Source organism: Acartia tonsa, chromosome 4 (assembly GCF_053477335.1).
Source record: "Acartia tonsa isolate MP-2025a chromosome 4, ASM5347733v1, whole genome shotgun sequence".
In the NCBI taxonomy this organism is placed as follows: domain Eukaryota; kingdom Metazoa; phylum Arthropoda; class Copepoda; order Calanoida; family Acartiidae; genus Acartia; species Acartia tonsa.
In genome coordinates this window covers 44,193,059-44,220,957 of record NC_137263.1, presented here as the reverse complement: position 1 = coordinate 44,220,957, position 27,899 = coordinate 44,193,059, and the positions used below count along the sequence as shown (strand labels likewise).

Below are 27,899 nucleotides of genomic sequence, written 5' to 3'. Positions count from 1 at the left end.
ATATCAGAAAAATTAACATCTTTAAAAAACTTTAATATGTTTTACACCCCCTCGCCCTCTTCCCATTAAAAATTATGAAAAATGAAACTATTCCTGAAATAAATGATTCTTCCTTTTCAGAATTTTCCTCTCGGTCTTCAATTGCTGGAGCTGTCACATGATTAACAATGATTCCAGATATTTCCGAAGAATCATTATCATCAGAACTGACATTCTCTCCATCATTTGATAGTTCATTCCCTGGCCTATCATTGTTCATATGTTAAAATATGTTAATGAATAATTATGTTCAACCGCGACTCTGACGTTACATGTAGCGTATCTGCTGTTGATAGGATCGAATCTCGATCCGATGCCGTATCATAACTAAAGACGTTAAAAATGGTACCTAGTGCTGCTATGGCAGGTGCATGAAACAAATAATTAGAGTATGGGGAATTTCTTGACCAAAAACTGGCGCAACTCATTACCATGCACAGTTAGGACTTCCAAAGGGGTGGGGGATCAAATATATTTTTGCAGATAAATATGAATCTTGTGCAGAATATAAACCCCTGTTTAGTAGATTATAATTATTCGAGGAAAGATTCGTATTAACCAATTAAGATTTAATAAAGGTACCCAAATCTTTAAGCCAACTAAAAATTGAATACTTACAGCTACTATTTGAATTTTTTCATTTTTTCCTTTTTGCCAGCAAAATCCTATATATGAACAAAACCATTCCTAATATCATCTTGAATCCTAGAATCTGTTGAGGTATTAAAAATATCCGAGGCTTCGCTGCAATCATCAACTTCAGATTGGTTATCATCTTCTATTTCAATATTTTCTTCAGAAGTTTCAAAATCTTCGTCGATATTATCCTACAGTTATGAATTTTATAAATGCAGTACTCTATAATTAGGTAAAGTACGTACATGAAAAATTTCGGATAAACTTTTTTAAAAATTCCTTCCCACATACCTCCCCCCCCCCCCCACTTTAGACGTTTAAAATTAAGAGAAAATTGGGCCTCGTGGCTTTAAAAAAGCACCGTCATTCTATTTGTATACAGTTCGTTTGTACGACTATATAATTTGTTGACTTTTTTTACCAAAATTTCAATAAGGTTGTCAACACTCTTATTTTACTTTTATATATTTATTAATCCATTCCTCTGATAGAATTTGTGTATGTTCATTTTCAGTTGTCTTACTGTGCGACACAAACAGCTCTTTACCACACAGTTTGTTGTTATTTGACTTTCTTTTACTTCGGTCAGTTTTTGTGTTGGTTGGTGTTCTTGGGGAGTAGAAATAGAAATCATCCTCTTCTTCATCAACTAAACACATAGCATTAAAATTAGGGAGGAGGAGACATTGGACTGTAAATTACAATGGTACTCAAAGTTTTTTTTAAATTATCTTTTTTGTCGGCTCAAGAACTTTGGATGCTTTTATTGAATTTTGATTGGTTTCTTCCCGAATTGTAAATTATACTAGTACCCAAAGTTTTATAGTAATGTTATCTTACGAACCATAACGAGCCTCTTTGCTTTCGAAGAGGCTTCAGGTTCAAATTTGAACTATGTATGTAGCTTCATACTAAAAGAACAATCTATTGCTGCTATATCTAGCGCATGACACTAATAGAAAGAGTTAGATGTATGCCCCAACCACTAGCATCTAGGAGCTCTGTATTTTAAGGATGAAAATTCCCAAGAGTCAAGACCCAAATCTAAAAATAATTGATCATCAAATCATCATAGCTATTTAAAGGCAAAGCACCCCTAAAATAGATCACCAGTTATTTGAATCTTAAGCTAAAGACAAAAAAACCTTACTTCTTTATATAAGAAAAATATAAGACCAGAATTTGGTTAATATTACCGGGTAAATGTGTTCTCATTTTTTGTGATGAAATCAAATTTTGTTCCTCCATTAAACTTTCCTCTTTTGGCACATTTTCATCTAAATATAAAAAAACATTAAAATAACTCGGGAATCTTTAGGTATATAACATTGGAAGATAAATTAAGTTACATCCCCAAATATAAAATGTAATTGTAAATTTAAATTTTTGATTGAAAAGTTTGGACACACCAACCCCCCTTGATAAAATTGATGCCAACGCCCTTTCTTGTTAGTAAATTATGATAATTATATATGTAAGATGAGAAAAAAAAATGTATAAAAAATGAAAATACTAACCTGTAGAAATGTTCAAAGATTTAAAAACCCTCGGACTTATCTCTAAAGTCTTGTCCATTCCATCCATATTTTCTTTGCCTGGCTCACTTTTCTTTGAAGAATTGAAGACAAACCTCTTGGGAGATTTTGACACTTTTATAGGAGTTATGTGCTTTACAGCATCTGCTTTCCTTTTTGGGGATACTACATGTGATAGAAAATTCTTTAAACTTTCTGAACTAGGGGAATTAGCTGATACAGTGTTAGTTATTGTTTTCAAAGGAGTTGCTTCTCTCATGGGAGTATTTCTCTTGAGCGGTGAAGTATAATCTTTTTCTGTAGGTCCAAATACTTTTCTGATAAATTGAGCCGTACTCTCAGTAACTTCCTCTCTAGAAAATGAAAGTAAATTATGATTGGTTAATATTCAGTTATTCCATGAAGATTTTTTATTAATTGGGAAACTAACTATACAGAGATCCCGTAAACAAAGTGTTATGCATATTTATTTAGAAAAATCCTAGAAAGCTAAAAATCATATATTGCTTCTTATAAACGAGTATTAAATAGTTCAATTGGAACAAACCTCCAAATCCTACATTTGACCTATAAAAACCGTAATTGAAGACTAAGTATTTGTCCAGGGGTACACAAGATTGATTTTTCTTCCCCGGTGCAAAATATTTAATTTTTTTCCCCCTAGTTTTTTCCCAAAGGAAGGGAAAAAATAGAAAAATGTTTTACTCTTTATTTTATTCACCTTTCCCCCTCCCATATATTTTACTTGTTTTTCCCCCCCAAGGAGAAGAAAAATGGAAAAATATTTTCAGAAATGTCTATTATTAGTACCTGGCTGTTAAATATACTTCACTTTCTTCATCACTTTCATACTATATAAATTAAAAATTATTAGGTACATGGGTGAGATTGAAAACTTTAATTAATTACCTACTTGTTCATTAAAATCTAAATCATAATAAATAAGAGCAGTATCATAAATATTGATAAACTGCCTACTATTTTCATACTATTGATGTTCTTGTAGTTATTCTTGTTCAAATCATCAATGTGTAAAAAAAAACATAGTTTTCTAGGTAAGAATCAATTTATTGGGATTTAATGGGATTAGTGGCAAAAACCCCCCCGGCCCCCCCCCCCTTTCCTACTAACCATGGGGTGGAGGTAAATTATACCTGATCATCTTCCCCTTCTTCTTCCTCCTCCCCCAAATCCTCCTCGTCTGTATGAGGATCAATATTTCCATACTGTGTGGCCACCTCCAGTGCCAGGTCACCCTTGCCATCCAGGTACTTTTGGTACAGGGCGCTCCTTCAACAGGTTGACAATTTGTTTACAATTTTTTTTTTTCGTTTTTAAGATGCTGATTTATTTTGGGATGAGTTAAATCATAGGATATAAAAGAATGTTTTTGTAATGAACTCCCAGTCCTGATAGCATATAGATTATTACTTCACCCTGGCCTGAATATGACAGGTGTCTCCCCTCCTAATGACTCCCCTAAGCTTTTCCCCAGAAAAAAAAGAAACCAACCTTTTGAGATGGTTTCTAGTTGAAACTTTTTCTGGCATTTTTGCGAAGTTTTCCAAATCCTCCAAGCCTAATCCTTCTTCGTCATCTTCAACGTTGGCATACTAAAATTACAATTTGAAGAAATATGAACAAAAAAATAAAGGCGTTTTCCCTCAAAGTGCCTAGTTGAACACAAAAACCTCCCCCTCCCTCGAAAACAAGGGGGTGTTTTAAAATAATTCAAAATTTGGGAGGAAGAAGGTAAAGTTTTCATGGTATTTATTATTACCGTAGGGTTAGGTTTGGTTATATTCGGTACCAAGGGAAGCCCTGCAGGTGTAAGGCCAGCGCAAGGATTAGACATAAAGAAAAAAAATACTCAACCCTAATTTAAAATTTGGATCTACTGTAGTACACGGTAAAATATTGCTGGTAACGAATATTGCCAAAAATCTATTAATTTTAAAGGCTGCTAGCTGCCAAACGGCTGAACGTACAGATCATGCCCGCACACTGTTTTAAGCAGCATAAGAAGGCCTACAAATAATCTGGAATAGTCATAAATTAATAATGCATAATTATCTCGCAGTTTAGAGAAATGCGCGAAAAGGGCCTATTTTACGCGTTTTTTCTTCAGTGAAGCTTTCCCTGTGCATCATAGGATCTTGGCTATTCCAGATTGTTTGTAGGCCTTCTTATACCGCTTAAAATGGTGTGCGGGTATGATCTGTACGTTCAGCCGTTTGGCAGCTAGCAGCCTTTAAAATTCATAGATTTTTGGCAATATTCGTTACCAGCAATATTTTACCGTGAACTGCAGTAGATCCTAAAATTTATTTTAAAAATGAAAGAGGGAGGGTGAGGGAAGCACCGAAAAAATAAATAAGGATTGAATCATCCATAAAGGCGAAGCTCTATAAATCTGACAGTCACATATACCAGTATTAACAAATAATATTTGGTTATCATATTTCATATTCTTGTCTTCTTATTTTTTCAACCCCTAAGGTCCCAAAATTGTAAAAATTTTATGGTATTTAAATTGTTGATTTTTATATACCTACCTTAAAAACAATGCTATCATTCATTTATACCTTTTCAAAAAGATTGTCCCAATCTTTTTTCCGTTCCTGCAGGATTTCTGGAGGTGGCTCTCCTAAATCAGCTACATCAGCTGAAAAAAAGAATAACTTATTAATTTAACATTTAGATTTTTTTTCCAGACCAATTAACAAGAAGTAAGACATAATATTAATGGTTTGAGACAAAAAATAAAGGTCTAAAAGACAAAAGTTTTTATAAACCGCTAAGAACTCTCAAAACAAAACATCTCATCAAAAAATAAACCATTGAAGAAATAATGTAAATACCTAGTTCCATTAATCTCTCTTCTAAACTCATTTTTTATCTGAAAAATAGCGGTAAAAATAATAAATAAGAATCTTATTTATCAGAATTAAATTGGACCACAGTATAATACTGGTTGGAATAGAACACATCCTTGTTCAGATCTCTCTCCCAGTCCCTGCAGGGTCGGAGGCTACGCATAGGATTCTCCTCGCTCACCAGAAGGTTGACATCACAGTATTTCTGAACACGTTCCAGGTCTTTCTTGGCCTCGCCACCAGTATAAGATGTAAATACAAGCAAGCCACCTTAAAATTAACAAACCTCAATATTGTAAATTGAATAGTAAATAACGAAAATCCTCCTCTGTTGAGTCTTTATTAAGAAATAATGACTTAATGCAAAAATTACCACTTCAAAAATTGCTCTATGCATGCATTGCATATATCTCTGATTTCAACTAGGGCACAGAAAAAGGTTTATGACAGTTGAAGTTTATTTTTCTTATGAAAAAAAAACATTATATTTATGATTGGAAGAAAGTTTGGATCATGGAAAGAAAACGAAGTAGCGGGTTTCGTCGTATTTTCACAGTATTTTTTGATAGGTTATTTGGGTTAGGAAAAGTAAATATTTTTTTCATATGCTGGCTTTTTTTCCATGATTCGAAAGTTTTGACCTGAGCTAAATATATTCTAATTTTGAAATTAAAGACAGGGTTATTTTTATTCGCGTATCCTTCTTTTACCTGTTTGTGGGACAAGATTGGGCAAGTCCGCCCATCCCTCCGTCCATTCAATAGTCTCCTCATTGTCAGCATACTCGGAGAACCCGGCATTCTGCACCAGAATCAAATCTGGCGCCTCGTAATCGTCCTGCTTCTTAAATTCCCCATATTTTGTTGGGTGCAGGGAGTAGGATATTGATCTATTGTTGTCGGTGCAAGGGTCACAACAGGGAACACAGGGCTGATTCTCATCCTCCACAGAATTTTCCAGGTCAGGTCCAACAAAGTGGTAGCCGATGCTCTCCACCTCTGGGAGTCGGTGCAGCAAGTCTGAAAACATGGTGAATGGTGATCAATGATCAGTTTGGACTATCGTGCTGAGCACAAAGAGTGGAAAAGTAGATATAATATCGGTTAGATGACTTTAGGTCAATGCTCGACAGGCACTTAAAGAGAAAGCACCAAAACATGATAATTTTATGAGGTATTACATGTATCAATGCAGATGAAAGTTTAAAGGTACTTTTATAGAGTTTTCTTTTTTTACTTTATGATGCCTAGTACGATTATTTTGAGATGTGGTCTGTGTTTTTGTTTTTATATCTGATAAATATTCTGTATCTTTAATATCTGAGAGATGAAACATTTTATTTATACTTGTTTGTAAATCTATGCGTTCAATGTTTTTCTTTTTTAAATGAGTTCATAGATAAAATACTTACATTCCCATTTAATAAGACCAAGGATCTCATACATATTAGCACCAACAATGTGAATATTCAAATTTTTCTTGTTTGTAAGTTCAGGCCTAAACTTGTCCATAGCATGCAACAAGGTTAGGGCTCCAGAAATATGGCAGGACAGGAAACAATGATCTAACTCAGATTTACTAAAAATAGAAAAGAAATTATGTTACACAATAACAAATTAAATTAATACATTAGCTTAAATAAAACAAAACAACTGATAGACTTTGCTTACGGCATTCTTTTAATAATTTTTGTTAATTCTTATTTTTTTCACAAAAATGTTATTGGTTAAAAAATTACATTAATACTTTTAAATATATAAAGATATTTTAGACATAAGATTGTCAACTGACTTTTAATTTTCTTAACAAATAAAATAAAATGCTACCTACCTAATTTCATTATTGCTACTCCTGAATGGTTCTGGTATGAAATGTGTAATATCCGGAGCTGACCCCATATACTTTTTATCCACATTACTGGGGATGGCAGGCAGACTAATTCTAACTTTACTCTAAATAATATTCTTTTATAAACATTATTAAAACAATAGAGTTTGCACCCCTAGCATCTGAGACTCAGTATTTAAAGGGAAAGTGAGCTAGGGGGCAGGGAAATGGCCCACTATTATTAAAATACCTAAATTGGACAATAACATAGCCTTAAAATCTATCTTAAAAAGGAGAACCCCAATCGGTTTTTGTGGTGACCGATATCTTAACGGAGAAGAATGAACTGTTCACTACTTTATATGTATAACTAGCGGCTTTGCCCCATGAGGTAATTTAAAAAAAAAAAAAAATTCTGTTGCTGCTGTCCATAATTTATGTGAAGTAGTTTCCCCAGATTTTTTTTTTGGGGGGGGGGGATTTTTATTTTTTGGGGGTTGGGGTGTCCCACCCCCCCCCCCCCCCCAGAAAATACCATAAAACCACCACAGGACCAATAAGTATATACCCTGAAGAGTAGAATCCGATCGGTTCTGTGATTACCGAGATCTTAAGCTTCAGACGGACAGACATCAAGCTACTTTGTATTATAGATAGTGTAAGTAATTTTTAAAAGTTTATATCTCTGGATCTCTATATGTCTTTATGGTCAAATTGTTAGGATACAATGAAACTATTTATGTACAATCAAATACTAGAAAGGTAAGTAATTTTACCTCATAGGTATCAGCAACCAAGGCCAGTCTTAGATTCCTACACATGGATTTATGTTGGTCTGTGTCCTCCTGTTTGTGTTGTTGGCTACAGTAACTTACACAGTAACATTCTGTGCAGTCATACATAGTTTCCTTGTATATATTAACATTATTTTCATTATTTCCTTTTATTACGTATGAAATGGCTGATAAGCTAGGTCTTAGATACTGAAAGTTTTTATAAAATTAAAAAGAAGCCGGTAAAAGTAAAACCCCTTTATTCTTTTAAATATAAGGTCTCCATATGCTTACCTGGGTAGAATTACAGGTTCTGCAGGCACGGGGGAACAAAAATATTTCTTTTTCTGCCAGGGTCAATGTTGTGGACAGTAATATCTCACAGCTAAATATTACAACAATAAATTCAATATTTTAACAAAGCAGGATTATTTCCGTCTGTCTGATAGTTCCTCAATTTTCAGGGGAGCTTTGTGTTAGTCCAGAAAGAATTTAAGGTTGTGAATATTACACCCTTCCCCAATCAAAAAAATTCCTTGCATAAATAACTGATAAATATGAATAACAACAAAAGCTTCTATTTCAGGAGAGACCTTAAGTTAAAAGTACTTACGTTTTGATAGCATTCATTCGAAAGGTTTTCCAGCTTTCCATCTCTTTAGAATCAAAACCAGAGAAAAAGCTGAAACACAATATGTAAAAATTATTAAATGGAATAACATTATAGTCATTAAAACATATGTGAAAATCTAAATTGTAGATAGGAATTGGTTAAACCCAGATATTTTTCTTTGATTTTTAATTATATTTTGAAAATAATATACCTATTTCCCAGACAATAATAATAATGGACCGAAAAACAACTGTAAACTGTAATAAAAGTGGTTTTCGACAGATTATTGGGTGTGAGACACTTTCTACCCCCCAAGAAAGAAAAAATATCTCTCTAAACTTTCATTTTTTTGTAGGGAAAAGCCTCTGGAGACTAGAGGCAAAGTCTTATTACTCAATATGTAAAGTAATCTAAGTATTTCTTATGCCATCGTGTTTATGTGTATTGGATGAAGATATATATTGTGTGCAAGGAAAAAAACAATCCTAAAATTCATTCGTTCTGCTGCGAAAAACTATCTTACTTGAACTGTTCTACATTTGCGGCAGCCGTGGCTAAATATTTACACAAATGTTTGTGTTCTTTCCAGTTTTGCTTCTGATGTTCCTAAAATTTAATATTTATGACTATTTGTATAAACTGGATTTATTATTTATAAAAAAGAAATTGATGATAATTCCTCTGTTGTCCAGACGATTTACAATTATTTGGAAAATTTACTTCAAAATCTAACCAAGTACATATAGATATTATATTAACTCTTAAATTATTGATAATAGGAAGAATGGTCAAATAGATAATAACCTTTACCCGTCCATGACACTTGAAACTATTAATAAACCAGCCTCATACCATCCTATGTACGTGAAACTTCCCTAAAATGGAGAACTCAAACGGTTCGATAGATCTTGACTGATAAAACAAAATCCTTTCAACTTTATACCTATTTTAGGATCATGTTAATAATAATATCTAATCATAGACCTGTGAACAGTAACTCACACATCTACATCTGGAGCATCTCTTCATGACATTACCCTGACTACTCTTCCTCGAGCACACGTAACAACAACTCCAGTAATAATGACTAGCACTGTATAATTCACCACTTCCAAAATTATCTTCAGCCATTTTATAAAATTAATTTTAAAAATCTGAAATTATCTATTCTTCTGTGATTCAATTAAAGGTAATAATTTTAATATCTTAGATAAAAGAGGCGTTTACAATTTATATTTGGTAAATATTATGTATTCGGAATTAAGTGTAATTTTATTAATAAAGGATTTCAAATTAAGACATCGAGTTCTCAAGTTTTAGTAAAGCTCCACTAGTTGTTTCTGTGATGGTTTAAGGTTATTTTATTTATATATATAGGTCTTGAGGTGGTTTTTAAGCTATATAGAGGCTGAGGCGTAGCCGCAAGTAAAGAATAATTCATTAATTTCTGAAATTATTTATTTTGACTTCATAAAACTTCAACCCGGAATTTGAAAATGTAAACATTGAATGCCGCGTTCGGCGCATTTCAAAATAATAAACAGAGGTGCCAGATTATAAGGATGACATTTGACATTATTTCCGTACTAATAATGATAATCCAACAGAAATTAATACTTTCAGAGTGATTTGGCCCGAAAAAAAATAGAAATGAATATTATTTAAGATCAAAATAACCTTGTTCCTTACTGCTAGCCTAAAATTAAATATATCATGAGTTTTTACAGAGAAGTGATAGAACAAATTATAAAGTGACGCGACATTTTAGACTGCAAATTAAACTACTCTTCAAAGTCTTATATAAACATTAAACATGTTCTCTCATTCGCCGACATAAAACTTGGTTGAATTTTATCAATTCTGGATTAGGTTGTACAAACTAGCGGAGTCTAAACTTCACTACAAGAAGACCTAATTCCAAATGCCAATTTACATTAATTCGCAATAAAGACTTTTTATAGCAAGTGTTAAAATGGTTTTTGGCTATTTTACAAAGCTCCCTACCCTAAAACCAGGGGCGCACTCGCTAGTATTAAGTAATAAGTAATCCATACACAAAAATACATTTTTTTTAAAATTCAAATTGTCATCATTTATTTAATTTGAATGATAAACAATCACAGCAAAATTTCAACTTTACATTTCATAAAAAGATGATTTTTGATTAAACTAATACTGTTACTATAAATACAAATGTTTATTTACATTTTTATATTTTACATCTTTGGTTTTTAATTGTTAATTTACAAAACTAATATTTTCATTATACAATTTTTTAGTCAAATTAGAAAAACAGAACAATCTAAACAACATTTTTTAGTTTTTAATTGAGTCAAATGTTCGTGGATTAAAAAGGCACTTAAAGAAAACTATTTTGCCTCCAACTTTTCCTCTGTCCAGACATAATCTTTAATTAGTTGAAACTTGCTGTTCACTTTACTGTGTTGGGTAAAGTATTTGAGGATGTAACAACTGTACAATACATTATCCAGAAAAATTGGAGGAAAAATATTAACGTCAAGTGCCACTTTAAAATCTCATTTTACTTTATCAGTTAACTTATATTTTAAAGGGCGTGTACACAAGTTTTGATGGAAAGGTGGGGTAATAAGTGCCATAAAAATTTAGACACCCCCCTAACCTTCTGAACTGTTTTTTGTGGGGAGGTGCTTGTGTGGCGGCATGCATAAAGTTGTAAGTAAACCACCAACCATTCTGGAAATTTTCACCTAGGAAAAACCCACCCTTATTTGGACAAGGAAGGGTACCTTCCTAATATGCACGCCTTTTCTAAATTTAAACAGTTTTGTGAGTAAAAACATCAAATAAATAAATACAAATAAAAATTAGCATTTTTAAAACTACATACATTATATAAGGACAAATAGCAAAATTATCACAGCTTTAAAATTTTATTCATAATTACAAAAACGTCAAGAATAAGTTCATGTTTTAATTTGCATGGTTTTAAGCTTTATATAATTTTCTTTGGGTTTCAAAATATTCACAAAAACTGAAATATATTACTAAACTGAATTTAGGAGCATTTCAAAAACATAAAATAGTATTTTGTGAATTTGACTGAATAACACAAAAATTGTCTTAAATAAATATATACAAATTATTAAAAACCTAATTACAATATTTCAGGATAAAAAATATACATAAAAATAAAGTAAAAAGTCAAAGAAGTAATTTGTTAATACTGTCAACGATTTTAAATACAACAATGACTTTAACTTTAATTAACTTAAACGGAGCATTGATTCAATTTTGTAGCAACTAATACAACTAAATGTCTTTTATGCTTTTAGTCACATAAAATATATAAATATATTTCCTGTTTTGTCTAGTGTCTGGTTATTAGGGATAGAAAATAGATGTTTACAGGGATTTTAAGGGATAAGACAATGGAGGCGATGAATTGATTTTTTTAGGTTGAGTGTTTAGAATTCGATGAAAAATAAAGTTAAGAAGGGAGCAAGAGTTAAATAGAATGAGCTCTGTTTATTTATATATACAAGAAAGCTATCATCCATAAATTATCTGTCTTTCTCCTAAGATCATTTTTGGATGAACAGAATAAGCTAGGCATTCCCCCAATCTCTCAATTTCATTGTCATGTGTCTGACAGAGAAGCAGTAAGATCCTAAAGTCTTCAGTTACGACACGATTTTTGCCAAGATTCGAACCCATAACCTCAACAGATAGCGAACGCTTTCACACAAGCACTAAGGTGCGGATTAACATCTAGTCAAGTGAGCTGTCAGTCAAGCTGGCATCCATGGCGGAGACAGATCTCAGCTGCATAAGGTGTTGTTGCAATTGTTCCAAGCTCTCTCGGATTTGTGCATTTGCGCGCGCCAACGGTGCCACGTCCTCTTCAACCTGACAAATATATACAAATGAAAGAAGCTAATATGAACATAAGCTATGGAAAGCCAAATGGATGATACATTGACGTTCAAAAACGAACACCAGAACGCCACCAAAATATTTAGGTCTGCATCGCCACGGTTTATAATCCCTTTAATTTTCAATTCAAGTTAAGTTTTGACTTTTTACACCCTATTATTGGGTTCATTACTTCATTAAATAATCAAAGCAACCCACAATAATCAAAAGTTGTAAAGAAAGCTTGTTTTCTAAATACATAAATTACTTTTAAATAATATTTGACTAAACTTAACAATTAAATGTATTACGTTTTTAGAAACTTAGGGGAGAGTGGTTTATGAAAATGTGCAAACATACAAATAATGCTTTACCTGTGAAATAACGGCGCTAAGTTCTGACTTGTTGTGGATGAAACTTCCGCCGCCATTCATTGAGGCGGACAGGGAAGAATGGCTGGAGTAATCCAGGTTAATGGACCGCCGGTTTAGATTGGCAGATGGTATCCGCGACCTAAAATATTTAGATAGTTTATTTTCTAAAATCATTAGGAAGATAGGTCATGTGATAAAGGAGCTTTTTACATATCCTTAATAGTTATAAACCATCCTTTTACCTATGATTAACTACACTGTAAAGGAGAACCAGCGATAAGCAAGATCCTTCGGCCGGGACAGACAGACCCTTTAACTTTTATATAATAGGATGAAGGAAGATTTTTTTCATCCTACTTGTGTCAGCTTTTGCTGAACATTGTTAAAAACTTAAAAGCAAAGCTTTTTTATAATTAGAGTCGGTCCGTCCATTCGTAACGGTTAGCTCTTTTCGTTAATTTAGACATGTTAGAATTATCCTTTTAAGCTTTGCATTATGATTCCTATTTTCTTTGTCCTTACCCATGAGATCTGGTAGAGGAAGGTCTGGAGGAAGCAGCTGGTGTACTGGTACGACTCACAGTTTGTACAGAGTGTACAGTATCGTGACCATCTCCACTGTCAGCTGTTGAGTCCAGCACAAATGTTCCCTCCTTCTTATTTGTCTGGGTCCAGTCGTGCTCAACAACATAGGATCTAAAAATAAAATTGTTATATTAAAAGAATGATAACATTCAACTAAAGATCAGATTTTAAAATTTTTTCTTAAAGGTGAAGAGTTAGGCGTTCCTCCGGGGACTAAGCTCTTAGAGGCAAGGGGCAAAGACAAACTTGTGTGAAATCTATAGAAAATGATATATAAACCATAACTCTATCTAAAACACAAACTTTAAAGTTTAGAAGCTAATCTATAGTTTGCAAATTCCAACAACTTTTTCAAATGGAATTAAGGTATTTGGCATCTTAAGAAAAATTGTTTTAGCCATTATTTCTAATTTAATGATAATAATGTTTGTTTTTTATAGCTTTAGTGCATACTCTTGTAAGGTTATGTATACCAATATTTTTATAATAATCAGTATTTCTTTATAATTTTGTCAAATCTTAAAGTTTAAAGTCAAAGTGAAAATAGATTTGTTCTTCCATAAAATAGATAAGATTTCAATGTCGGTATCTGTCTGTCTGTTCCAAAAGATCGTACTGACCACTAAACCGATTTTATTTTTTCATCTTATGTGTCTCTATATAGAAGGTTTACTATAATCTATATCTATATCTAGGGGCGCAGCTGTTATTATTTACGAGTTTACCATATCTATTAAAGGGTTTATTGAGAACATTTTTGGACTACTTTTTATCTGTGATTATAAAACGTCTATATGAAAAATATGCTTTCTTCATTTAAAACAATCCTTATATCCGTGGCTTTTTGTATAAAAGTTAAATTATAACACGTTGTTCCTCTCTCTGTATCTTGCAAACATCATTTAGGAAATACCAAACATTCTACACATTATTAAAGTTAGGTAGGCCTAGGAGCGTTCAGACATTAATATTAAAATAAAACTTGGAAAAGTTAGGACCGTTGTCTAGAAATCTCAAATACACATGACAATGAGTTACGCTTTCATTTAGGGGAAAGCATTATCCATACTTAAACTTATTTTCACTTTTCTGACATAGCAGCAGTAGGAACTATTTTTATTTTATAAGAGTAAAATAGAAAAATACACGGCACTAGTGTTAAAAAGAGACTATTCATAAAAAAAACACCTCAAAATTAGGAATATATTTCGATTAACCTTCTATGGCCCTTTCTGTACAAAAGTTTGTTTGAAACTATAAAAATATAGCTAAATTCTCATTCAAATATTGCGACTTTAAATAAACTTCCAACCCATAATCATAAAAATGACGAACAAAGGTTTTTCTTTATCTCTCAAAAAGATTGAGTTATGAGATATGTAATGTCTGAGTATTATATAGTGAGTCATTTAATAGCTTTACATCAGGAATCTAAAGGGATAAGACAATGGCTGATAAATTAATGTACATTCCTAATGATTATACACAAAATTACCCCTACAGTAGATTAAAGTTATTGGTTGAAAGGTTTGAACTAAAGTCCAACTCCCCAATGTTGTTGAGCCAACGAATAGGAAAACTTTGGAGACTAGGCAATTAACAGCCCACTCTCTCTCTCTCTGGCTTTTCTACATTCCATAACAACTTAACATGTAAAGAACTTGAATTCAGAGATATGTGAATGGAAGAAAATCAATTCTAACGCATCGTTAACACCTACTCTCACAAAAACAAAAATGAAATAAATTTTCTCATATGCTTTAAAAGGTAGATATCTATTTTGTGAAGCTCAAAAATACATGGATTGACAACCGGACAAATTGATTTATAGACCAAATGTTAAGTAAAAAAGAGATTAGAAAAAAATGAAAAAAGGACATACTAACCCAACATAGACGTCCAAGGGGGGGGGTAATGGGGCGATTACCCCCCCCCCCCATTTACAATTTACCCCTATCCTGGGGGTGCCGTAGGCACCCCCAACCATTTAGGAGGGGGTATTTACCCCCCCCCCCAAACAATTTTGGGGGGATAAATACCCCCCCAAAATAAAAAATCTTGAATAAAAAAAATTTTTGCGCCCTTCGCGCGCATTTTTAATACTAAATTTTTAATAAAATTTAAATTACCCGCCCAAAAAAATTTTACCCCGGGGGTAAATTTTGGGGGGGTAAACTAAATTTACCCCTGCCAACAGATTTCAGGTGGGGTAATTACCCCCCCCCCCAAGCAAATTTTACCCCCGGGGTAAAAATGTTTTTTTTTGGGGGGGGGGGAAATTTGCGGCGCGCGAAGCGCCATTTTACCCCCCCCAAAAAAAAAAAGAGCTTGGACGTCTATGTAACCCAATATCTATCTTAAATAGCATCAAAGAAAAAAAAGGTAATATTTTCTGCCAATTATTATTATCTAATTACCAAGAGACATTTTTGATAGTGCACATCCAATTAAAGAAATTTTAGGTTATACTCAATGAGCTTTACAAAGACTTCAGTTATACTTATAGAGTAATTACGCCATTAAAAACCGTGAAACTAGCATTTACTAGAATTGTTGTTAATATTAGTTGAAGTTATATTTTTTTAAAATTGTGGTTATTTATTTTGTAGCCAAAATGTGGTATATAAATTCTAATTGTGAGGGAAGTGAGGATAAGCCAATAGAAAATAATGGGACAGCGGAAAGTGTCATGTGTGACGTCATAAAATACGTCTAAAAAGGAAGGATAAGAGGTAAATGGGAAAGGAAATCACTATAAAAGAGAGTGATAATAAAGGTATTTTCATGACGTCACACATGACACTTTCCGCTGTCCCAAAATAATCCCTTATATAAAATGTAATATTCGAAGTATAAGACTTAGACCATCCTTTTATTTTAAAGAGAATTAAAAAAATATCATACCAATTGCCCCATCCCTGTATCCATTGTGTTAGTAAAATTAATTTCATGTTTATAACTTACTTACAAGCGAAGCTACTCTATAATTAATCTAATAATGTTAATTTGGTATCAAAACTTTTTATTAAAACCTATGCATTAGGCAGAAATCACAAAAAGTTAGGTATAACCATCCTTATCTCCTAAGATAAGTTATCCTAAGTGGTAGATATGTTAATAGGTACTCCAATATGGATGTAAGTATAAGATTTTACTTTTTTCTTATAACATCTCTTTCCACTAATAACATTTTAAAATAAGCATACAAATTGGTCATTTTTTTTCAATTTTAAAAAAACTTTTAATTTGTTGTTTGTATGATGTGGATTATGGTAATTGTATAAAAAAAATGCTTAAAGCGTGTGAAATCTAGAAAAAGTATGTCCCTACAATAACATAGAAAATTAAGGGAGAGATGGGACATTCGACTACAAATTATGCTCTAAAGTTCTCCCATTGGTTAATTTGAATTTTTGGGCATTTTCATTCAATCTTGATTGGTTGATTCAAAACTAGCAGTGTCCAAAGTAATCAATCAACAATTATAATCCACAGAAAGATTATTTTTTAAAATCATCATTGAGAATGTATATTGATTAATTGACTATTGTCTTATCCCTTAATAAATTTAGGATATATTTTAAGCAACCTACTCACACATTGTGCTACTTCTTTAAAAGGATATTCTATAAAATTGAAAAATAACTTTAAAATCTTAAGTGTCCATAAGATACAAGTTAATGTCAAAAGAATATAAATTAATCTACGACCTAATCACGAAGCATCATAGTGTTTAGGCAATTAACAACATTAAGTAGAAGATGATTCGTGACGTTTCTTCGTATTTTCACAGTAGCTTTTCTTCTATTTCTAGCCCCTGCAGCCTAACCTAACCTAATCTAAAATAACCATAACTAAAATAACCAAAAGCCATTGTGAAAATACGACAAAACAAACGCCCCTTAAGATGCGTTGTCACGAAAGGGATAATTTTTATTTATCTTCTATTCACTATTCCCTGTACCCCTGAGAATATCCTTAAGCAAGGAATTTTTGTTTCCTTGACAAAATTATAAACAATAGCAATATGAAACAGGGATAGAGGGAAAGGATAATGGACAATGATTTCACCTCCCCATATCCCCATTATATGCTAAGTTCTGCATATGATAGTGGACAAAATAATGCCACGGTCGTAGCGGTTATGCGTATTGCGTCAGGTTAAAAGTGTGACGCAAATTTCAGACCCCATATTTGGCGATTTGATAAAAATTTATCTTTATATTATATCGAATTAGATAATCTAGCAAGCATCATTTTATCTTGTAGAGAAAAATAGTAAATCAAATTGCGAAAACTTATCTGAAATTTGTGTCACCCTTCCAATATGACGTAAGACGCATGGCCGCTACGACGTGGCATTATTTGGTACCCAATCCTGCATTTGTAACAAATATAGGGGGGGGGGGGGGACGGTTTTAGATTTTGACAGGATAATGCAACCGAGTTAAATACAACAGAAAACGGAAAATTGCATCTGTTTATATGTAACAATATTGAAAATAATTCACACAACTTCTATCTTGTTATGGAAAGGATTGTTTCTGTCAAATTAATAAACAATCTGATTTCATTCATAATTTTCGTTATTTGTCAGAGATCTAGATGGTCAATCTGGCACCATAATCTGTCAAACTAAAAAAAGGAATTTCAAAGCAAACGAACCCTTTTGTCTATTTATATACTTTAATACGATATATTCCAATAATACGAGCGACGAAGTGTTTCAACGATATAATTTCTCAAAAGCTTTTTTTATTCTGAGAAATTAGAATTCAACAATTCATAGCTGACTAATGTATATATTTACAGAGAGATGTTTATTACACTGCAATATTCATCGAAGTTTTATGAAACTTTTACTTATTCGTTGGCTTAACATTGAGGACTTTTTTGAATTTGGTTGGTTGATTTATTAAGTTAGGTGTTCAAATGTTTCAACCACTAAATGTAATCTCCTGAAGGAGTAATTTGGTGTATCATCAGTGTGGATGTATAATGTACTTCAATTAATCAGTCATTGTCTTATCCCTATAGATCCCTATTTAATATAAGTATATATACGGATAGAAATTTACCAGTACTGCTATTATTAGCCAATTAAATTGATAAGCGTGCCGAAAAATAAATAATAAGTGTAATATTTCTCAAAACATTAATTGGCATGAAGATTTAATTTGATGGAACATGTTTTGGAATTAATGTAATTTTAAACGCTTACGTTGAAATTTAAACTACTTAAACTACGAAAATTTCACATAATTTGAAATTTAATCTTGTCGAGAGTTGAGCTATTCTTTCAATTTATTTGTTATCTGGTTACGTGTACATGTATATAATTCAATTAATAATGCATTAAATTGAATATTTTTAATAGGTTAAACAAACTTTTTAAAAATTGCTTTGTTTGTTTATTTGTATCCTTTAATACATAGAAAGATTTTACTAAAAATATTCTAAAATTTACAACTTTTACAAGAACTATAAGGTTGCGGTTATTTAAGAAACAGAACAAATCGTCATTAGCGTTTGAAAGTGAAGTTTAAACACATTTAAACGTTTCTAACATTCCTACATCGTACTTATTTATGTTTATTAGATCAAAGAATGTATCTTCTATATATACAATTACAAATGGTTTAAATATTAAAAATATTCATTGCTACAATGACAAAATTTACCAAAAATAACTTTTTATGGACAAAATTGTCCTTGTTAAAAAATAATCTTACTTTAATTGATCACCGCTGATATTATGGAAGACAAGCCTGTCGCTGCCGCCAGGACAGTCAGCAGTCAGCTTGGTGCAGGAGATCTGTACAGCCGCCAGCCTGCCAGCCATCAACCAGCCAGATACCTGGGACAGGCCCTCCTTGCCAGGACTGCCATTCAGACAAACCTAGAGAAAAATGGTAACATTGTATTTTTACCATTATTAAACACTTAAAAAAAAAACAGCATAAGCACAAATAGTGTTTGCTTTCTACCGACAACACAGCAAAATACTAAAGACATTAAAAAGAGTACTTAGATTTGCCATGTCTGGCATGTGACATTTAAAACTATATGTAGGGAGGAATGCCTTTGCCCAAAATAGGCATATTATAAACTTTGTTGTTTTGCAAAAAGTAAAAGTGCACAAACTTTTCCACCAATAAGCTAAATCTATATGTAGGATAATTTAGTTAGTCAAAATTAATTTATTGTCTTTTGTCCTATCCCTTGGTTCCCTGAGATGTTATTACCACCTACGTATCACGTTGTGGAGCTTTTACAATGAAGTAATATTTAAGAACTTGCTAACACTAACTCAGATATTTCTAGCGATATTTTCCATTCTAAATGAATAAACTTAAAATCCGCCAATAATCAGAGATGTTCAAGACTGATCCGCACTTCGTCATGCCTGAGATTTAACGTTAAAAAGTCTTGATGAACTACCTAGTTATTGGCATTAATGATAAGAGAAACAAAGTTCTGGACCTCAAAGAAACATAGGTTACACATTTGCATTTGCAGTCGGAACTCTTAGACAAACAAAATACAATAAAATGGTTGTCTGTAAACTAACCAGACCTCTAATTTATATCCTCTCATCAGAGAAAAACAATACAGGGAGAAGGGGTTAAATATTTATATGTATCCACTCCATGATCCCTGTGCCGACTTTCAATTGGGTCTTTAAATATCAGCCTATATATTAACACAGACATGTCGCTACAAAAGATCATCATGCAATTTGCAAAGCATACGAAAAATGTCCCCAACACAGTTATCTGGATTATATATCTATATTTACACATTTATTTTCCTCCTTGCTCCATACAATTTGGTTATATTGAACACACGCCTCGTTTCATCTTGTTATAGCTAATCAATAGCCTATAAATCTTGATATCATCTCCAGTTATTCCAAATTAATGAAGACAATTTATACCCTTATAAAAGGTGACAGAGAAACTGTTTAAAGTTTTGCGTATTTTTTATCCATCTGTCTGCTAATAAAGTTAATTTTATCTTTAAATAGTTATTAAATATTTGGTGGCGGTTTCCCTAAAAGTGACGCACGAGCACAGAACCCCAACCACCCCCTTCCCCTTATTTTGAAATAAATTGAAAATAACATAGTGAAGGTCTTTCTTGTGTTAGTGTTTACCTTCGTTTAGGATAGGATAGAGTAGTCCTGCATGTTTAGGGCACAGCAGGTAAGGCCCCGCAGGATTATTGCCCTTGCAGTGCAGTGGTGGTCATGCACAAACCCCTACCCCCCCATAATTTTAAATTAATATAAAAACAAGAGGTGTTTCTGTGCTCTCTTGGCACATTTAGAGAAAGGACCTTTGTTGCCTATGTTTAAAAATTTTACAAAATGAAAAGCGTTTCATTTCTGTTATCATCCACGTTTTATTACCCTTTACAACTTTCGATGACACACCCTGTTAAATTTGTAAATTCAATATAAAATTTTGTTTTAATAAAAATTTTATCAGACTAAAGATAACATGTACAATTTTATTATTTGCAAGGCCACATAACAGATTACATAAATTGCTTATTTCAACTTATAAAATACAATCAAAATCAAAGAATAGTTATTTCTCGCATCGTATTATAAACGGCTTTCCGCGGATATAGAATGTATAATTATGAGATTAAAACTAGTATTTTTTAGCCCCGAGGTGCCGAAGGCACCGGCTAAAAAAACTGGTTTTAATCTTATGATTGTACATTTTTATATTCGTAGAAAGCTGGATATAATTCGGGGCTAGACATAGTTTTTTCGTATTGATGAGAACCGGTTCCTGTCCACTGGATTCGAATGAATACGAGAAAAAATATTATTCAACACTTTTTGGGGGAAGAGGTCTTTACCAGGGATCTAAAAAGATAAGACAATGGCCGATAAATTGATGTACATTCCCTATGACGATACACAAAATTACCCCTTCTGTAAATTACGATAAGTGGTTGCAAAGTTCAAAATTCAATATGAGTCCCCAAAGTTGTAGAGTCAACGAATAAGAAAACGTTACAAAACTTTGGGAACTAGTGTAGTAAACAGCCCAGCTCTCCCTCCCGGGGTCCTTACTAATTTATCAGTTTTCTTATAAGTCTCACCTTTAAAACCATAGAAGCCAGGGCTTCTTCTTCAGACTCGAATGTTCGTTCCAGATCATCCAGAAGTATCACCAGAATATCATTGATGTTGTCTCCGCCAAGTAACCTTAATATTATATCCATTATTACTATCTACATCATATAGTAGAATAATAATATTTATGCTGTTTCCACCAAGTAACATTATTATCATATCCATTATAATTCTCTACATCAAAGATGTTGTCTCCACCAAGCAACCTTATTATTATTTCCATTATTACTCTTTAGATCTTCTAGAAATATTACTAGAATATCATTGGTGATGTCTCCACTAAGTAACCTATGCATTACATCTAGTATTTCTCTAAAAGTAGCGATAAATTTAAAAGAACAACTTAGCATAAAAGATTCTTCTTTAAATAATGTAAAGGTCAAGCACTTAATTTATAGAAAACACACACACACAAAAACAAAGACAGTCACACACACACACAAAGACAGTCACACACACTCTAGCTCATTAGAATCCCACCCACACACACAAACAGGTGGTGAATTTAAGTGCAAATTTTAGCAATGCATTATGCACTGTTGCACAAGGAAAATTCTCCAAAAAGTAAAGAAATAATATATATTGTAAGTAAGGGTTGATTCAACAAGACAAGGATCGAGCCCAATGCTAAAAACACTTTTATAAAATGTTGAAATTAAGAAATAGGGTTTCTTAATTCTAAAGGGATAAGACAATGGCTATTAAATTGATGTACACCCCCAATAATAATGCACAAAATCAACCCTTATGTAGAATACAATTTGTGGATCAAACGTTTGGACACTCAACTTATTGAACCAACCAATCAAAATTCGATAAAAGTCCCCAACGTTGTCAAGCTAATTAATAAGAAAACATTACAATAAAACTTTAGGGACCAGTGTAATAAACATCCCAATGTCCCCTCCCTCCCTGGTTATTACAAAACAAAACCTTTTCTGAAAAGCAACCAGACCAAAAAAACTATTTTTTGTACTATTCTCCAACTTAAAGATAAATAATCCTCTCGTTGATTATAAACAAACTTTATGTATGTGAATTTCAATGCATAGAGAAACAAGGATGACAACAACCAGTAAACTGCCCAATCGTCCATAGAATCCCCCCTCCCCAATTATTTGAAAATAAGGGTGGATGCGTAGTTTTTCATTTGTTTGTTTATTCTTTAAGTAAGGATAGGTTAGATTATATTGGATACTGGTTAGCCCATAAGGTTAGGGACCCCATGTAGCGGTTAGGCACTTGGAAAAAAACTATTCTCCTTCCCCTAATATTTTCCAGAGATTAGTGAATAGAGATAAAGCTATTGTCCAGCTTGTACGTGGTAAATTAAAGAAAAGCTTCGTTTTTAAAAAGTGCAATTTCTTAAGCAACATTATATTCATCTTAAAGCAAAAAAAAACACTTTTATTTTTAATTTAATTAGTATTCAAACATTTTAGCTTTGTACTGAAAATATTCATTCAGAATCATAACTATACAAAAAATACTATTTCTTAGGAATAGAATATATTACTAAAAAATATTATGCTGATTTAATACGAAAATGAATGAGAGATTCTTCAAACATTTTAAGAGAAAATCATTAATGCTATGTCTTTTATTTTAAACTTTTAAAGTGATCCTGTTCTTTTAAGAAAAGCATCTAATATGCACTTTTCTTTGCAATATTGTTATTAAGTTTGCTGTTCTACTAGAATACATAATCATTATTGTTTATTATAACTGGGATGACAACATCGATAAAAGCAAAGCTCTAAAATGAAAAGGAAGGAAAAACGAAAAACAATAATAATAAGTTTTTTTTAAATCAGTAGTTTTGTTTAAAGTTTATGGTAACGAAAATAGAGTTGCCACGCTTCCTGAATCTTACCTAACTGTTATAGGAGTCATCTGGCAAAATCTAAAATCGATAAGACATGTAACTAGCATAAATAAACGCAAATAGACGGACGGACCAACCCTAATTATAGAAAAGCTTCGCTTTTAAAAATACACAGCTTTTATGCCAAAGTGACGTGGAGCAACATATTTAATCATTAACACATTTTATGATTTCTAAACATCTGGAACATTTTTTTTCAAAAGCAGCTTTTGTACATTTTTGGACCATCCGCCATTCAAGGAATGTTAATAACCATACGCAGGTCCCTTTAAAACCCTAATTTAACCTGGCCTAACCTGACAGAGGCATCACAAACACACTTCATAATCAGAAATAAAACAAAAACTGGTATGGACGCTCAACTATACTAAAGATTCTAGGTATATTGTCATCGTTGTTTGTATTGAAACAATACAATAAAGATACATTTCAAACTCTGATTGTATGCAGCTAACCCACTATCAGATAAAATTAGGGGGGGGGGGGGGGGGTGGAGGGCTATCTTTTTTTTTTCCAGACTAAATAGTTTATCTAACATAAAAGATGTCAACCTAAAACTTGAAATTACAATTTAGTACAAAATTGTTAAATTACTTAATAATTCGTTCTTATAAAAAGGAAGTACCCCCCTCCCCCCCATAACAGTATTCAGTATACGCCCTTGCGCACAATTATAAATAGCTCTTAAATGCATGAAATATAATCTGCCCTTACACAATATTCCTTTTCCATATTTTAAGGCATTTAACAAGGGTGTGCTTTCAATTCCGCATAATAATACACCCGCAAAAGTAGCAGCGTTAATTGTTTTATTTTACCCATCTTTCTATCTAAAAGATCTAAGGAACGGCGCTTTGCCTGATACTTCTACATAAACAAGGATGATAACATCCATAAAAGCAAAGCTCTAAAATAAGAAGGAAGGTCAAGCGAACAATAGCTACTATAACCGAATTTTAAATGTTCACGTCCCTTTTTTTGTAACTGTATCTTATCTTAACCTTATATGGGCATTGGCAACGTCAATTGCTTGTTTGCTGTTAATGTCGACACAAAGACCCACAGGGTCGGATTCTTTGATTGTCCTAATTTATCTTGAGGTCCTTAATGATTTAAAAACTTTTACGCATACTAGCGCAATTGACAAGGCATTCTTTTTACTTGAAATATAAGTCACAAGTAAATTTTTTAACATCTTTAATAATTTAATAATGACGCAGTTGTACCCATCAATAGAACTTACAACCTTCCCGACAACTAGCGAATGCGTCATATTTAGGGATCTTAAAGGATAAGTCAATCGACGATAAATCAAATTCATTCCCAAAATGAATAACCCATTATAATAATAATGTTTGAAACCAAATAACCAAAGTTTTTGAGCCAAATAATTAGATATCATGGTTTTAAACTTTAGGTACCAGTGAAATTTGCAGTCCAATGTCCCCTCCCTCCCTGTTTGTCTATCTATCTATGTTTTCATGTGACGCACCTTTTAAAATTACTTGAACAGGTGCGTTAGACATCATATTGGGTTATCATTCAAAACTATTAAAAATAGAAAATTCATATTATATAAAATATATATCATGCCTTTGATAAGGCATAAATTAGAAAAAATGTATTGGCTTTGATGCATTATTTGTTTATAGATGTTTGTATGTTAAAGGGAATATATGTTTCATAGACACAATAAAAGGACAGCATAATACCTTGTTTCATTTGTCAAAGTATGTACATTGTACTACATGTAGCTTTAAAAGGCATTTAAATCTTTTTCATTTTTTGTGTGTACCGCACTATTTATGTTAAGGGTAGTGGCAAATAAAGTTAACTCCATCTCATTGTAAAAATATAGTTTTTAATCCCTTGCCCTAGCTCTATGTCTAAAAAATGTTAGAAACTTTTAAAATCTTTCATTAACCTATCCTCGTCGTTCATGTTGTAAAAAAATGAAACCCCCAAAGTGTCCTTTTAGGACAAAGATGTTTTACAAGAACTTTAGAATTTTGAATATATGTATTATTTATGCAATTTTTGTTGTACATGCATATTGCATATATTTATACTTGTAAGAAAAATATTACAATTGAATAAGTCTTTAAATTTATGTTAATCCTTTATTAAACAGAAGTAGGTCAGATATTTGTCTAATGCAAAATCTAAAAGACAACTGGACCTTCCCCAACTTCAAAAAAAGCCAAGCGCGCAGCCGCTAGTCATAATAAATAAGTATTTTTTGTTTCGAAAACTACTACTCATAAGCAAGTGAAAGTAAGTTGTGCTTTTTAGAGAAATCTTTTAACGTTTTTTTTTAATAGTAGGTACTTTTTCAGTAAGTTGTGCTTTTTAGAGAAATCTTTTAACGTTTTTTTAATCATACTTTTTCAATCTATAAGTATAACTTTTTTAAAAAATGTTATAAGAGAGAAAATTAATATTTAGCTTAATGTTAAATATAAAGATCAACATGTATTAGGATTGTAAAAGAATAGTAACATTTTCTATTTAACTTAACTTGTAGAAATTTTTATTATGTACAAATGAGGATAAACAAAATTACCCCTTATGTCGATTAATTGGTAGTGGAAACGATTGGACCGTAGTTAACCAACCAATCAAAATTAGAAAAAGTCCCAAAAGTTTCTAATCCAACGAATAATAAAACGATATCATAAAATTTTGGGGAGTAGATAGTAGTTATTACTTTGAATTTTAATTTTTCATCCCGAGCATTACAGACAGGCTGATGGACCAAGTGATCTATGCTAAGCTTTGGTCAGCAGAATCGCCACATACAAAATCAGCCGTAATGTTTCACCTTACAGACAGACAATTGGACAAACGGACAGACTGACTTAAATTTTGAATTATAGAGCAGGTTCACTCCTACTAAAAATAAAGGGGAAATATTAGGGTTCAAAGTAACTACAGAAGGGAAAATGTTTGAGAATCAATGCAAAAAGATGGAGGAGAAAAAAATGTTTGTTTTCCATAAACAAATATATTTACATATTATCTACAAATACACAAAGCAAAGGGTAAAACAAGGACAAATGTGGTCTCTTAGTAGCGCAGCTATGCATTGTAAAAATTGAAAAAATTTTACTGGAAAACTAACTAATGAAAGTCAGACAAATATAAAAATAATAATATGTAATTGTTTACATTTCTAAATGTGAGATTGGGGGGCGGGGCGTTCGATTAATCCGCCTTTGGCATCACCTTGCACAAATGATGTATAAATCTACAAATTTACAAAGTAAGTTTTGATTTGCTTCACTCTCAGCAAAACATAAAAACACAACATATAATATGAACGTTCATCGACAAAAACAAAGTTTTTTTTTATTATTAGATTATCATAATGCTTTACATTTTATTTTTACTTAAGAAGTTATTAACATGAAATTGTTATCATAAATTATGCATCAGAGTAATACAGACATTTTGTTTTTACTAAAAATGGCCAGATGATTGCCCTAAAGAGTTGCTATGTATTCTATCTAGACGTAACCATAACTTATTTCTACAATGAAAAATTATTTCCTGTTTCTTTTACCTAATACATTACGACTTCATTCTGTCTGATCTTACCTGAGCCTGTAGGGATTTCCAGATTCCGGTTCCGTGGCAATTTCCCCCTTCTGGTTGAGGAGAGTGGCCAGACCCATCTGGTACCCGCTCCTACTCGAGGTCACATAGTCCGCCATTTTACTCTGGTTTAGGTATATTTTCAATTATTATTTTTGGACAAGCCTGGACAAAATTCGAACACAGTAATAGTGTCGGACTGATTATGACGTAACAAAAAAAAAATAGCCAATGAGAGGCCGTTATTGCCCAATGGTAAAATTTATAGTGGCCTCTCATTGGCTAATTTTTTTTACGTCATAATCATTCAGACACTATTACTGTGTTCCAAAATTCAGTCAAAATCTTACAAAACATATTTTAGTGCATATATTTCCATTTAAACTTTGATTCGATGGTGTCTTATCGTCTTAGTAATCGCGACTTCAAATAAGGTAGCTGGACAAAGTGTCTCAAAAATTATCCATATGACGTAATAAAAATAAAATGTGGGAGATGAGAGGAGAAGTGGTAAAGAGAACCCCTTAAAAAGAGATCGATAATCCCTCATTTTTATGACGTCACAAGGCTGATTTTTTAGACACTTTGCCCAGATACCAAATAAAATGATTTTCTTGTCTAGATTCTATTTTTCTTTTCAAGAAAACCCCCACTTTCCCTTTTACTGACCTTAATAAAAGTTTATTTTATTCCAGCACTATCAAATTTTCCCTCCATTTATTAAACTTTCATCAAAATTAAGGGAAAGTGTAACTACTATCAAGAATAATATGCGGCTGCACCTATAGCAACTACGGTAGGGCGGGTAAGAAATAGCTTAAAACCATCCCGGGTTATATGATTTAACCCTGCGGGACTCTTCTAACTTTTACGTTTATTCTAAAAGTGCATTTGTAATTTAATTGTAATGTAAGGAAACCGCCTTTTACTTTTAAAAAAGCCGTCACACACATGATCTAGTAGTAAAATGTACCACAAAAGAGGTAAAATTATTAAATATCAATTAGGCATTTGGAAAAGCATTTCCAGTATGGCTTCGAAACCGATTAATATCCGCTGTATTAGCCATAAATAACTAATAAGGTTAATTATAGAGGAGCTGAAAATATGTTATGC

The 27,899-nt window shown here is 32.3% G+C and overlaps 3 protein-coding genes across 3 annotated transcripts in view; all 3 read right to left on the bottom strand.

Moving 5' to 3' along the window:
• Window positions 1-689: 689 nt before the first annotated feature.
• LOC145317367 (uncharacterized) lies at window positions 690-5,105 on the bottom strand. The gene is made up of 9 exons (XM_080158415.1): window positions 5,072-5,105; window positions 4,796-4,875; window positions 3,723-3,823; window positions 3,365-3,500; window positions 3,021-3,061; window positions 2,193-2,563; window positions 1,872-1,952; window positions 1,160-1,324; window positions 690-868 (listed from the first exon to the last, which is right to left on the bottom strand). The coding sequence occupies exons 1-9, from the start codon at window positions 5,100-5,102 to the stop codon at window positions 705-707; spliced, it is 1,170 nt and encodes a 389-aa protein (XP_080014541.1). The 5' UTR covers window positions 5,103-5,105; the 3' UTR covers window positions 690-704.
• LOC145317366 (uncharacterized) lies at window positions 5,099-9,462 on the bottom strand. Its single transcript, XM_080158414.1, has 9 exons — window positions 9,284-9,462; window positions 8,823-8,905; window positions 8,300-8,368; window positions 7,981-8,071; window positions 7,690-7,821; window positions 6,917-7,038; window positions 6,498-6,664; window positions 5,797-6,105; window positions 5,099-5,356 (listed from the first exon to the last, which is right to left on the bottom strand). The coding sequence occupies exons 1-9, from the start codon at window positions 9,428-9,430 to the stop codon at window positions 5,145-5,147; spliced, it is 1,332 nt and encodes a 443-aa protein (XP_080014540.1). The 5' UTR covers window positions 9,431-9,462; the 3' UTR covers window positions 5,099-5,144.
• A 902-nt stretch (window positions 9,463-10,364) lies between these two features.
• LOC145317365 (uncharacterized) overlaps window positions 10,365-27,899 on the bottom strand; it is a 35,245-nt gene continuing 17,710 nt past the window's right edge. Inside the window, exons 5-10 of the mRNA XM_080158413.1 lie at window positions 26,787-26,911; window positions 21,271-21,376; window positions 18,885-19,051; window positions 13,090-13,263; window positions 12,568-12,706; window positions 10,365-12,187 (exon numbers count right to left, since the gene is read on the bottom strand). Coding sequence (XP_080014539.1) covers window positions 12,050-12,187; window positions 12,568-12,706; window positions 13,090-13,263; window positions 18,885-19,051; window positions 21,271-21,376; window positions 26,787-26,911 — 849 coding nt within the window. The 3' untranslated portion in view covers window positions 10,365-12,049. The remainder of the gene's footprint in view (window positions 12,188-12,567; window positions 12,707-13,089; window positions 13,264-18,884; window positions 19,052-21,270; window positions 21,377-26,786; window positions 26,912-27,899) is intronic.